We start from the raw sequence: 13,475 nt of genomic DNA, 5'->3' as shown, positions 1-13,475 counted from the left end.
GCAGCGGTAAAATTGTTACTCCAGTTGAGTCCTGGCATTGTTTGTCTTGTGTACTTCTGTGTTGTCCAGTGATCGACTGGCGATCAGTCACCTATCACAAGATAACCGCTGGAGATAGACACCAGATTTCCCGCAACAGCTGCAGGGAAAGGCGGGTATAGACAATGAACTAATGGTTGAAATGCTGACATGCAGTTTATGTCTCCCATTCGCCTACAACGGTGCATTCACCTATTAAGTAATATAGGTGAATGTATGTAAAATCAACTCTTTTGGAGCTTTACATCATGTTACAATGTTACTCCCTCAAAAAATCATACCTCCTATGTTGACTTGATTCTTTCATGCATGTTTGAGAAATCCTTTAATCTGCCAGGGCAGCCATTCAGCTGTGTGAAATGCCTGGGTGAACCCAGCGCCACCAGTCTCCAAGCTTCCCATTCAGTTTTTTCCAGACTAGCTAGCAGCAATAAACAAACACCTGGTGGAACTCTGCATCTGCTGAGCTCGTTATACAAGCTACTTCTCAGTGCAACGCTGATAAAATATTCATTTTTATATATATATATATATATATATATATATATAAACAGACAAAACTACCTCTAATTTCTTCATACTTTATTTATTGTTTTTTTTTCTTTTCTTCTTTTTTGAAAGCAGACGGACCACTAAGTGATTTTGCTGAGTAGTCCTCCGGGCTTTATTTTGTTTTTTTCTGGGGATATCTTCTGTTCAATCCTTGTACAGAAGAGAAATAGTCATTCTCTCTATTTTATAAGTGTAAGCTTGTAAAATAGAGAGAATGGAAAACAGAAGAAGGTGTTTTAGGCCTCAAATTATGGATTAAATTATCCATTTCCCATTGCATAAAGAGAAACAGAGAATATTTCCCTGTATTTAGTAGTTTTAGTAGTTGTATTTAGTGAGTCTAAATGCTGGGAATATAACAGATTTAAGGGAAACAGCTGCTAAAGTATTTCTTAAACAAATGTGATTAGGCATTAGCATGCAGGACTCTCTTGTACGCTTTCGGTTGAGATCAAATAATCTGACTATCTATTTGGGTCTTTTTGGTTACGCCTAAGCACTTAAGATTGTCAAACCAATTTTAATTTCAAAGTAAATATGAAATGCAGTTTTAAAATAATGATACATGTACTATGGGGGGGGGAGCCTATTCATACCAACCCAGCCCTATGTAACAAACAAATTGCCGTCCAGCATTTGCAATACGCAAAGCTCAAAGCTACTTATTCTACAGACGTCACTTTGAGATTTCTTTTATCATTTTTTCATAGCATCCAGTTGACTGAGCTTGATATTTATTTAGTTAGTTATTAGTTATTGATGGTGATTAAATATATTTGTACCCATGTTTGTTTGTTTGTTTTCTTGTGTACAGGGAAAACACAAAAAAACAATATGAAGTCTTTCTTGCTGTTTGTGTGTTGTGTGTTTAAAAATTACATTCTTAAATGTAATTTCTTTAATGCTGTGGTAAAGAGGGTAACTTGGATGTGCATGTGATCATACCACAGTTGTTTAAATATTGTCTATTAGGGTACAACATACAAGTAATCTCTACTTTTTTTTTTAGATTTTATTATAATCCAAGCAATGGATGTGTTTCCAAAGGATGAAAAATAGTTTGTCACGAAAGCCAGGTTGGTTTGAGTAAAGAAGATCTTGATTGAAACTGAACTTAGTTTGAAGATGTGAAACATTTACATATGACGTGAAAGTACAACAGAAGAAACCTGTACGGGGGCACTTTTTCATGGCACTGTAGCTAGGATATGCTTTGGCCTCCTTCTGCCTCTGAAAGGTAACAAATTAACCAAACAAAATTGTTAAACGTGGAGAACTAAAAAAAAAAAAATTAAAGATTTAATTACAGTTCTATATTATATGACAATAAAGCACAAATGTAGGTCGATGACATCTGTCAATACATAATCCCTTATATAAATATGTGCATGTATCACATCTTCTTAGTTATAAGACGCAAGTAGCTCACAGTTTATAAAACCACTGGACAAAACGTCCTCGTCCTTCATTACTGGATGGGGAGCGAATGTTTGGGTGAAGCTGGACTTTGTCTGATCCCTCAGTCTTTCCTGCATTTGTGCTCACTGGGGATTAAAAATGTGAAGTCATGGCTGCTTAACTCAGCTGAACAACTCAGACAAACCTTTACTGTCTAAAAATACTGTCTCTCAAAGATCACGACTTATACGGCAAGACAGTAAAATTTCCAAGTTCAATAAACTTTTCTGCAAAGTATGTCAACAGATCAAACTTTTATCAGTCATGCTTCATTTTTAAGAATTTTACAGCAAACTTCATAGTAAGCCTATAAAGATATGTGTGCCATATTTTAAATTCATGTGTAAATGAAATCAGTAAAGAACATGTCTATGTGGCATTTTTAATTTACATTTTTAAATGTAATTTCTGGTTCTTCGAAATAAGGTATGCATTGCAAAGCAACAACTTCCAAGAATGAGTAAGACTGAAGAAGAAGGACAGCAATTTATCAGGAAATGTAGACTGTATGTCAAGCAGAAGGGAGACTTTTAACCCTAAGGTTATTACCCTGCGGTGCTTCCTTAAAGTCAATTATCCGTCAGATTTGAGCTGGTCACTTCCTCACAATCCTCCTGTAATCTAATTTGACTAATGTGGGGATAACTCGGAGGAGGTATAAAACATCCACGTCCACCTTAACTACCAGTGTAGGGTTGGCATTTACCACTCCGCAGCTTTTGGCACTTCGAGCAGTGAAATCTCCCACTCACAAGGAAACTAGAGATGGCTTGGGATGGCGGATACGAGCCCAATGGCACGGAGGGAAAAAACTTCTACATCCCGATGTCCAACAAAACCGGCATCGTCAGAAGTCCCTTCGAATACCCGCAGTACTACATGGTGGACCCAATGATCTACAAGCTCCTAGCCTTCTACATGTTCTTCCTGATCTGCACTGGAACTCCCATTAATGGCCTGACGCTGTTTGTAACAGCTCAGAACAAAAAGCTGCGCCAGCCTCTCAACTACATCCTGGTGAACTTGGCAGTGGCCGGACTCATCATGTGCGCCTTCGGTTTCACCATCACCATCACATCTGCTCTTAATGGTTACTTCATTCTTGGACCCACCTTCTGTGCTATTGAGGGATTCATGGCAACACTCGGAGGTAGGATGAAAGCAACTAAAAATTGTCAGGAATCATGCTTCAGTGGTTTGTCTACAGTTAGTAACAACATGTTTTTTTTTTGTCTCTGAAGGTGAAGTTGCTCTCTGGTCTCTGGTTGTTCTGGCTATTGAGAGATATATTGTTGTGTGCAAACCTATGGGCAGCTTCAAATTCACTGGAACTCATGCTGCTGCTGGAGTTACTTCCACATGGATCATGGCTCTTGCTTGTGCAGCACCTCCACTTTTCGGATGGTCAAGGTAAACCTCTGCTTGATTCAAAATGATTTAATCGAGATTTCTGCAGCTCTTAATTTACTACAAATGAAGTGAATTACCATAAATGAACATATTAACTGCCATCTTTTTCAAATAAAAACCTAATTTTATTGTTTCATATGTTGTGCAGGTACCTTCCAGAAGGCATGCAGTGCTCCTGTGGACCTGATTACTACACCTTGGCTCCAGGATTCAACAATGAATCTTATGTCATCTACATGTTTGTCGTTCATTTCTTCATTCCTGTTTTCCTGATTTTCTTCACCTATGGAAGCCTCGTCATGACAGTCAAAGCTGTAAGTGACGTTTACACAGGTTTTCTTCCAACTTCGTATGAACTCACTGAAAGAGTTGCACAAGTGTTTTCTTACCTCTTGCCTTACTGAACTCCGTAGGCCGCAGCTCAGCAGCAGGACTCGGCTTCCACACAGAAAGCCGAGAAGGAAGTAACACGTATGTGTGTCTTGATGGTGCTGGGCTTCCTGGTAGCTTGGACTCCATACGCAACCTTCGCTGGCTGGATCTTTTTGAACAAAGGAGCGGCATTCACGGCTCTGACTGCAGCCCTGCCTGCTTTCTTTGCAAAGAGCTCAGCCCTTTACAATCCTGTTATCTATGTCCTGATGAACAAACAGGTTGGCATATTCTACAGACGCCACAACCCATGTTTTTATGTATTTATATGCAAGTACTTAAATATTCTCCTTTCCCTGACTTTCAGTTCCGTAACTGCATGCTCAGCACTATTGGAATGGGCGGCATGGTGGAGGATGAGACCTCAGTTTCAACGAGCAAGACAGAAGTCTCGACTGCTGCTTAAGGACCATGTGTCTTAATCACGTCTTCAAGTCTGTGGACAAGTTCCTGAATAATTGCTTTCCGATTTCGATAGTCCACTCAAAAGGGAGAGACTTTTGCCAAATAAATTTATGGATTTAACAACTGTGGACAAAGGAATTCTGTCTCATCTGGTTACGCGTGTAAAGCACCAAGTGTAAATTTTACCTTGCCGTTTATCTTGTACAGCAGCTGTGTGAATGTGTGTATGATATGTGAGCACGTATGTGTGAGTATGCGTGGCTGAACTGGGATCTCTCTGCACACCTCAACTACAGAAACACAGGCTGTGAACCGCTGAAAACCCTTCGTTGCTGAATGTTCAAGCAAGTGTGTGGGGCGTTTTCTTGTAATTATATGAGGGAACATGTTTTACTGGAGCACCAGTGGAATTATTTTTATGCATTTTGTGGAAAAACAAACCAAAAAAAAATACATAGTCTTGAGTAGATAATAAATACATGCATCAAAATAAACATCGTGGTGTGTTTATTGAAATCTAATTTTGGAGGTTCTTACAATAGAAAACATTATTAAGCTAAACCATAAACACGTTTCAGAAAATAAAGGTTATTTAATTGTAAGCATTGCAGCATAAAATAATTTCTTATTGATTTCAGTCTAATCATTTCAGAGCTAACTTGCTCAAAAATAATTTGCATGTAAGACTTTCGACTGTTCAACTGAGTACTTAGAGGTATGTCATAAGTACCATACACTCCCCCCCCCCCTAAATCTAGTTCAATTTAAGTCTCTGCCTATAAATTCTGAATCAATGTCTCATTAAGTTTCAGTTTATAAACATTTCCTTTGTGGTTAACGTCTGGTGAGATATTAAGAACAAGAGAGGATTTAGAAGAAAGGCCTATGGGATACTGTAAAATAAATTCGCTATTTTAATTGGTAATTTGCTGTGAGAGACCTGAAGTACCAACAGGCTTATGTGTTTTCCATCTGATGCTGTGCTATGTCGTCCCCCTGAGGTTGAGCTGTTGATGTGCAGCTGTACGGTGACATAAAACCTTTGCAATATGACAACAACATAAAATTAATAACAAAAAAAAAACAAAAAAAAAAAAAACGAGGCATGGTTTTACAACTAAATAAATAAAGAGAATTACACAACTTGTAACTTTACCAGTGCAATGTCTGTTGGAGTCTTTCAGCTTGTATATCAACCAGATGGTGCCCCCTGGAGGTTCCCACCAAAACTGAAAACATGTCCTTTGGCAGAACTGCTGTGGGGAATATGTTTCACATTGTGGAACATCTGAAAGTAACAGTAACGGCTGCTTCATGCTCTGCAGCAACTATCTACACAATTTATGCACCAGTCTACACCGAGAAACAGATCTAAAGGGTTTAATTATTTTCAAGCACACACTTCTTTCTTACCCAGCGAACCATCTATATCTTGATGTACCCCTTTATTTCCAGCTGATAACCCGATACTAATTGTCATGCTGTGGCCACATGCACTGTAATTTTCTTCAAAGAGCCTGCTCTGGACACCTGTGTGTGCTTAGTCTCTCTGTCAGGGGGCTGGCAGAGGCGAGTGTCGCCTTTCTTTGTTCTAATTGCTTGGATCAGACAGAATGGGCTGCATGCAGAGGCCATAATAACAAACTCTGGGATGCATGGAGGAAAATCCCTAGGCAAAATCAGCAATGTGAGGCAGGATAGAAGAAAATCACTGTTCTGGTAGCTACAGCGTTTTTCTGTGGTTTGCCGTGTTTTAGGAGCGGAGCGGTTATGTAACTATACATTTGGAGAGGTTCAAATTTCTTGTGGTTCTAAAGAAAAAGTAGTCTTGGGTTAAGTTAGTCTGATAAATAATTAAATGTGCCATATTAATTTTATGTTGAGGACACACATTAAGAAAATTTTTATTATTATTATTTTATAATCATAGGCAGAAATTAAAAGTTTGGGCACATCTCCAAACAAGTCAATTTAAGAAAACAAAGTGTTCAGTGGGTCAAAGTCTCCTTATTTCAAAAAGCATTTAAGTTAAGGATAAAGCTTTTATGTGACAATTAATAAAGTTTTTCTTACAGTTTTAAAATAGAAAATAAAGGTAGTACAAAAATGGATACATTGCATGCTCAATGGACGATGGTAGATGCTTTTCCCTTTTGAAGTCTTTCCAGAGATTTGCTGCTTTCCCCTCACAGCAAAACCTCACAGCTTTTGATATGGTCTTGCATTATAGTTAGACATTTGTAACTCCACATTAAATGCAAAGGCCTTTCTTTAAACTCCAGAGAGAGCGCAAACAAATTGATAAAAGTTCAACTTTATCAGCTTAGGTAATAATTTTAAAGTTCATTTCTTAGTTAGAGAACTCTGCACCTCTAGAAATCCTAAGTGAAAGTTGTGTTTGAATTTTTGTTTTGCTGTGTTTGTGCAGTTGATTATCTGACCTTTTTAAGGTTTTCTCAGCTCTAGTGGCCTTTGTTTTACAGTTGTCAAACAGGCAAGTGAGTTAGGAGAGAGGAGGAAAGCATTTGGCAAAGAATGTCAGGAATCTTAATTGAATAAATTTTATTTTTGAGAGAAGTTAAGAATCTCTTTGTGTCTTATATTTGTGGTAGGGATCAGTCACTACAGAGGAAGCAAGTCATTGGGCCGTTTATTTCATGACCTTCTATATAGAAAAGCTGTTACTATGGGAGTAGTCTGTGACTGCTTGATCGGTTTAGCCATCATTTTAATATCTTGAAGTTCAACCAAAACCCATTGAGTGTGAATTTTGTGCATTGTCACATTTAAAGATTTAGATCTGTGACAGTATGGGGCTAAGCGGTCTCAGGTATTTGGCCCGTATTATTTTAACGTACTTAACGAGGATAACATAGATTCAAGGTGGGATTATCCCGCTGGCCTTGCAGTCGAGATAATGCTAATACACTCTGCAGCAATACACCCTTTGACAAAAGTTGGCGTCTCCGAGAAAACAAGTGTCCATTATGGCTTTCAAATGTAAACTTCTCACATTTATTGTTTAAGACTTTACATCAAATCTCCTTGATTCATTTACCACAGAAGTAAAGAGCAACAATGCATTCTCACATAAAAGCAAATAAGAAAACAACCATTAACACCTGCTTCAAAGTATAATTAGAATCTAAATGTTAATCAGTATTTAGTGAGTATGTAAAACAAGATAAAATAACAATTATTCTTAATTTTTCAAATAAATGAAAAACTGCAGTATTTTTTTTTAAAGACAAAAGTCCTGACTTGTTGTTACTATACAAGGGTTTATCTTTTTAATTCTGACCTTCAATTAACTTAAACAATAAAAAAAAAAATAGCTACAGGATTTGCAATCAAGAGAACTACAACATTTCAAATCTCTAAATGAGGACGCAGAGGAGATATACAAATTAAAATATTAAGAAATCCACCATTACACAAAACCATGTAACAAAACTTCAATGCCAAATCATAGACATCAATCACACATTAAACTCTTTTTTTTCTACTGAAACTCCAATTTTCATACACAAACCATATCACCTGACCTAAAATACAAACATAACATCCAGGAATATTAACTTTTAAAACACAATTCTAAAGATTATGTGATGAAACAAAGATCAATAATTCCTTTGTATTTTCAGTCTCAGAGCGATAGTCTTTCTTACAATTTTTAAAACCAGTCTTTATCAATATTTCATTAGACTTTCTGAATGTCTGTTCAAAGTCCTTTCTAGCTTTTCCTTTCCTTTTCTCTACCAAGGGGAATATTTTGGAGTTTGACATAAACCATTCAGGCATTTATAGGCTCCAAAATGCAACATTTGAAGAATAAAATGCTGTCACATTAACTGAACTAAGAATCAGTGGTAAAAAAAAAAGAAGAAAAAAATCTAAAAGGTTCAAACCACAAATCTGAACTACCTTTTAGAAGTCCTGAAAAGTATAAATCAAGATCCCTTCAGAAAATCCCCAAAAAAGCAAAACACATTGAGGGGAAACTTTGCAGACATGACACCTAGGGTAGATTTAAAGATTTTGGAAAATACTCAAAGAAATCTGAAACAACTAGATTAATTGGAAGTTTTAATTTGAAGGTCGGTAAAAGAAAACAATGTTAAAAAGCTTTATTGCAAGTTCAGTAAAAAGTTAGCGTTAAAAAATATTTTGTTTCATTAGTCAGCAAATCTGCTAACTAGGGATAAACTAACACAATCTTTCACTTGCCAACCAAACCAAACATTAAAACTATCTTATTTTTGAGTGAATGTCCCATAAAAAGTTAAAATAATAATAGTCAATAATATTGGCCTTCATTGTGGAAGTCTCAGAAAGCTTCTTTGAGCTATTTTAAGTATCGTTGGGGTATTTTATCTTTTTGTTTGAATTATGATTTATTTCTGATTTTTACCACCACAATGATCACCATATGTAGTGGTGCTCCTTGTAAAATACTGTAAAAGAATTACAATCTTCTAGAAGATTGTAATTCCATCTGCGACTTTTATTGGGAAATATTAGAGTTTTTCTATATAGAGAAAATACATGGGACATATGCTTACAATCAGTAGCTCTAACCAAGCTAATGGTGCTAATCCCTAATATAAGACAATAAAGACTGTAAAGTGACAGCTCTGATATCAATTTTCATTTATTCTGAAGTGTTAGAATTTTTTGGAGAGTTGTTGATTGCTTTCTCAGAGATCTTGTACATAAAATCGTCTCATGACATTGTGTATGCAAAAAAGGAAAAAAAAAAAAGCTAATGAGATATTTTGTTTTAAAGAGTAATGGAGATTAGCTTTAATTCTTTTTAGTTTGGTTTTATCTTTCTATTACCTGGAGGGGTTTACTGTATTAATGGATTTTCACTAAAGCAGAGAGAAACAGCTGTGTAGCCCAGTCCTTACTGACCTTACCTTGTCCTTGAAATCTGATAACCGTTAAACTTAGCATTTTTCCAAGCATATTTTTATATTACACAAATTTTAACTCCTACATCTGTAAAATTTGCTGATTTCTAATTACCTTTGTGAGTAGTAATATAAGAATACAGCACTATTTTAGCTCACATTATGTTAAGGTCACATCTCATTAACAAAAATCACAGGTCCTTGAGAAGCTACTTTATTCTCTCTCTCATAAATCACTGCTTTGCCCAGATATGTCTCTGGTAAGCTGAAGTTTACTTGCGACTGGTTGATGCTAGCTTGTCTCTCCAACTGTTTGTCGTAGTTCCCTCTTGACTCGGTGAAGCTGTCCTGTCTGAAGGGGCCAAAACCGTCATCTGGCTGGTCAAAGCTGGACTCGCTGTAGAGTCGCTCTCGCATCTCACTGGATCGTTTCCTGGAAGAAGTCCTACTTGGGTATCTCTGGCCAGTCTTGTACCAGCCTGTCTCTTTAAAGACAAACCAAATGTTTCCAGACCAGAGGATTGCATTAAGAAAACCAAAAACCCGGGGGGAAAAAAAAAAAAAAAAGGAACCGTTGTAAGTGAATTATCACGTCCAGACGGTTTCATTTTTGATTATATACCTACAGTGGAAGTGTTTAGGCGAGACCAGAGAGGTTCCTGCGTGGTTGCACATCTATTTTCCTTCTCTCTACAGGAAGCAATGAGAAGGAGGACCTCTGTTGGGTTCGTGGCTGCCTTGATATCAGTGAGGCTTTTAGCCCAACAGCAGCTGCTGAGCAGCCACATTAGAGAAAAGGTAACAGTGACAAGAAAATCCTGTTGCATTGTTCAGGACAGAAACACACATGTAGAAGAAAGTCACAAAAGTCACTTATTAGTGTCACTTTAACACAACGCTCCTGATTTAACTGATCGTTGAAATCAAACGTCACTGACCACTAGAGGGCCTCTGTTGTTCTTCAGGTACTTGTTCTGGTAGAAGACGTAGACAATTGTTGCAAAGAAGGAGTACAGAAATGCCAAAACGCCCACAGTTACGAAAAACTGAGCTGCAGCAGAGAAATCGCCATTGAGGAAAACAACATCTTCTCTGCTTGCGTCGCATAAGGGAGCTTTGAAGTGGATCTGCTGCAATCTGCAAGACACAGAGAGGCAGATTGAGAGCAACAAATAAAGGTTATCATTAACTCTGTAATAATAATGAATACCAGAATATTCATTAGATACCAGAATAATGAATCAGCAAGTCACAGGTATTTAGATTAACCCATTATGTTTGAATGCAACTGAGTCACATTCCAACCTCTCATAAAAGGCGAGGAGAATGGAGACAGTGCATGTGCAACAGTGACTGTTTTGAAATGTGACATTTGAGATAAAATATGATTAAAAAATGCCGCCGCCCCCCCCAAAAAAAAAACAAAACACCAAAATCCTGATCACTTTAGCTTTATAAAATAAAACAAACTTCTGCCCCCTGCTGCCGTCAGTTATTTATTGATGTAGCTTGTGTTGTCAAAGCCTTACTTCAGTTTCCATCTTCCACTGCCTAAAATTCTTGCATTAAAATGGCAACGTGCTTAAAAATGTGCACGAGGGACCAGCTGAGGGGACCGTTTTTACTGCGAGCACAGTTATATAAGAAATGCTGAAGACCTAGAGATGTTAAAGTGGGTCGGCATCCCCATTCAGCCTGGTTTAAAACTGGGTGAGCTTCAACAGAGAGCAGCTCTGCTAAACTGGACAACTGAATTTTAGTCTCTTCACAAAACTTTATAGTTAGACACTGTTGCTCCAAATTCTTAAGAGTATATAAATATTTGAAGCTTTTGGTTGATTTAATCTAAGACAGTTTGTTCTACAGTTAATAATTTTGTGTCTCCTTGACTTTAAGATCCTCTGTTTTCAAGATGAATCTCTTTTTTTAAGAGTCACAAAAAAAAAATAAAAAAAATAAAATAAAAAAAATCCTGATTTACCTGAAAGGATAGCCAAACTCAATATTGATGCTGAGGTTGTTCGGTCTCCGGGCGGAGCAGTCCACTTTAACCTGAAGATAGCCATGGTATCCTCCGCAGGTGGCAAATGCACAAATGGCAAAAATCTATCAAAAATAAAAATGTTTAAAAAAAAGTTTTTGAAAGTGTAACCATCTGTCTGTTGGTGATTTCTTTGAATGAATTCTTCTGAAGCACCAATTGATTGTGTGAGCTCGCTGCATAATGAATGCACATCAATAAATCAGGTGAGAGATTATTGCGGTTCAAAATGAGTTTGAAAACAAAGCCTGAATAATTTAAAGGAAGGAAGATAATTAACAGAGCAGCGTACTGTGCCCTAGAGGGAGCCCACAGCGGTAGAGTCAGAATCTGTTTGTTCACGTAGCACCAAGTCTGGACTCTATCATTGATTTGTCTTCACATTTACAACATTTCTGACGTAAAGATGAAACCAAAGACAGCTTTACTGAGTCAACAACTTTTTTTTTTCTTTTACTTTTAACACAAGAAAAATGCCTTGCATCATCTATGCCACACTATCAGATAAAAAAAAGGAAAAAAAGAATATTATCATGTGAAAGTCTTGCAATTTGCAACCTAAGGCAAAAATAATTAGATTTACAGTCAATAATCAGAACAAACTTGAAAAGTGATAAAGAAAGGGGAACTTACCGGAGCAAATATAACCATACACATTTAAAGACCAAAGAGCCTTACTCCATGCAGCGCCGGCAGCTGTAGTCATCAGGCTGAGATGTAACTGATGCAGACAGGAAAACCAAAGCCACTCTTCCAGCAGAGAGGGGTGGGCTGACAGGGGTTGTCTCCCCCCGAGGAGGAGCTGGAGATGAGGTCAAACTCTGCATTCAATCATCAATGCTCCTAAATGCAACTTAAGGCAAATATTTGTGAAATATAATGTTTTTTTGTTTTGTTATTTTGTTTTGATCTGGACTACAAAAGAACCAAAAATCTTCTTTTTTGAAGCTCTGTTGCAAAATTGGTCTAGAAAAAAAAAAAGAGGCTTTTTTACAACATGAAACAAATGGAGGATCTGGGACAGATTTTGATCATATAAATAATTTGGGTGGTCACAGAGTTATTGCAGGCTGCACAGAACTGATGGGTGTAAATAGACATCAGTGAACATTAGATCTATATTTGACATTCATAATCAAAACAATTATGCTTTTGTATCTGTAATTAATTCATGGTGATTTTTTTATGCAAAACAAATGGTTTTGTTGTCAGATTTAGCATTAAGTTGACTCAAGTTTTAATTAGGAGCCCTTTATGTTATGTTATGTTTCCTCTATGTTTTCCTAGAAAATGTCTTGGTGTACTAGTATGATGATTAGTTCATGTTAACAGCATTGTCTGTCAAAAAGTATTTTGCTGACCTCTTTTGGTGAAAAATCTGTATTACACATTCATGTTTGAGCTTTTGCCTGCATTTCAACCAAAGCTTAAGCCAAAGACGCTTGAACATGATGTTTAGTAATTCACAAGTCTATTTGCTCTGTCCGTTTCCACTTTCCCTTTTCTATCAAAGGGTAATCGCTTTGCTCCCAGGTATATTTTTTAATATCATTACCTAAAGTCAGGACAAATCTATGTGAGAAACCATTTCAAACCTCCCTCTTTTAAAAATAAACCACAAATTGACCTAAGAATAATAAAAAGGTCTCAATGAATGCATTTAAGTGCATTTTAAAAGATTTAAAAGCACAGGGCTTTTTTTTCCAGGTGAGCGATATACTGTTCAACTTCAAAACAGTTTAAGACCAAAAGAAATATTTAGTTTTTTCCCAAAGAAAAAGTTAAATGTGATTGTGACTCATATGTTCAAAGATGTGGTTTTGGGTGGCCATGTTGTGGGCAGGAAGTATAACCCGTAGCAGTCAGAGTACTGCTGCTCTAGAGAGTCTCACAAATATCAGGACATGATATTTCCGATCAGCAGAGCCAATATTTCACAATATGTCATGGCACCATTAAGTGTTGGCAATCCACCTCATCTAATCTTTAAATCTCTGTCTGGCCGACTATACGGTTGGACAAAGAGACACTGGAGTCTGGGATATGATTCTTCCCCATTAGGATGATTTGAACCTCCTCCGCCCCCCTCTGCTCTTTGGTTCTGCTCTGCATCCATGAAGTATCTCTTTGAACTCCTCTGGAATAGCTCATACATTATTTGAGCTTCTGAGATGCTAATCAGCATCTCTCAGTTGTAAAAACAATACCCTGTTGCATGGTTGCAC

At 37.1% G+C, this 13,475-nt stretch overlaps 2 protein-coding genes across 2 annotated transcripts; one reads left to right on the top strand and one right to left on the bottom strand.

The window, feature by feature from the left end:
* Positions 1 to 2,728: 2,728 nt before the first annotated feature.
* LOC106953547 (green-sensitive opsin) lies at positions 2,729 to 4,790 on the top strand. Its single transcript, XM_015042400.1, has 5 exons — positions 2,729 to 3,199; positions 3,291 to 3,459; positions 3,608 to 3,773; positions 3,873 to 4,112; positions 4,199 to 4,790. The coding sequence occupies exons 1-5, from the start codon at positions 2,815 to 2,817 to the stop codon at positions 4,295 to 4,297; spliced, it is 1,059 nt and encodes a 352-aa protein (XP_014897886.1). The 5' UTR covers positions 2,729 to 2,814; the 3' UTR covers positions 4,298 to 4,790.
* A 2,494-nt stretch (positions 4,791 to 7,284) lies between these two features.
* Positions 7,285 to 12,026, bottom strand: synprb (synaptoporin b). Its single transcript, XM_015042401.1, has 5 exons — positions 11,884 to 12,026; positions 11,191 to 11,315; positions 10,148 to 10,346; positions 9,836 to 10,027; positions 7,285 to 9,752 (listed from the first exon to the last, which is right to left on the bottom strand). Exons 1-5 carry the CDS (start codon positions 11,905 to 11,907, stop codon positions 9,381 to 9,383), a joined length of 912 nt encoding a protein of 303 aa, XP_014897887.1. The 5' UTR covers positions 11,908 to 12,026; the 3' UTR covers positions 7,285 to 9,380.
* Positions 12,027 to 13,475: the final 1,449 nt, after the last annotated feature.

The sequence above is a fragment of the Poecilia latipinna genome, unplaced genomic scaffold (genome assembly GCF_001443285.1).
Source record: "Poecilia latipinna isolate Pla-1442-1.1 unplaced genomic scaffold, P_latipinna-1.0 Scaffold588, whole genome shotgun sequence".
Taxonomy (NCBI): Eukaryota; Metazoa; Chordata; class Actinopteri; order Cyprinodontiformes; family Poeciliidae; genus Poecilia; species Poecilia latipinna.
The sequence above is the reverse complement of the archived record's forward strand: the minus strand, read 5'-3'. Positions and strand labels throughout refer to the sequence as shown.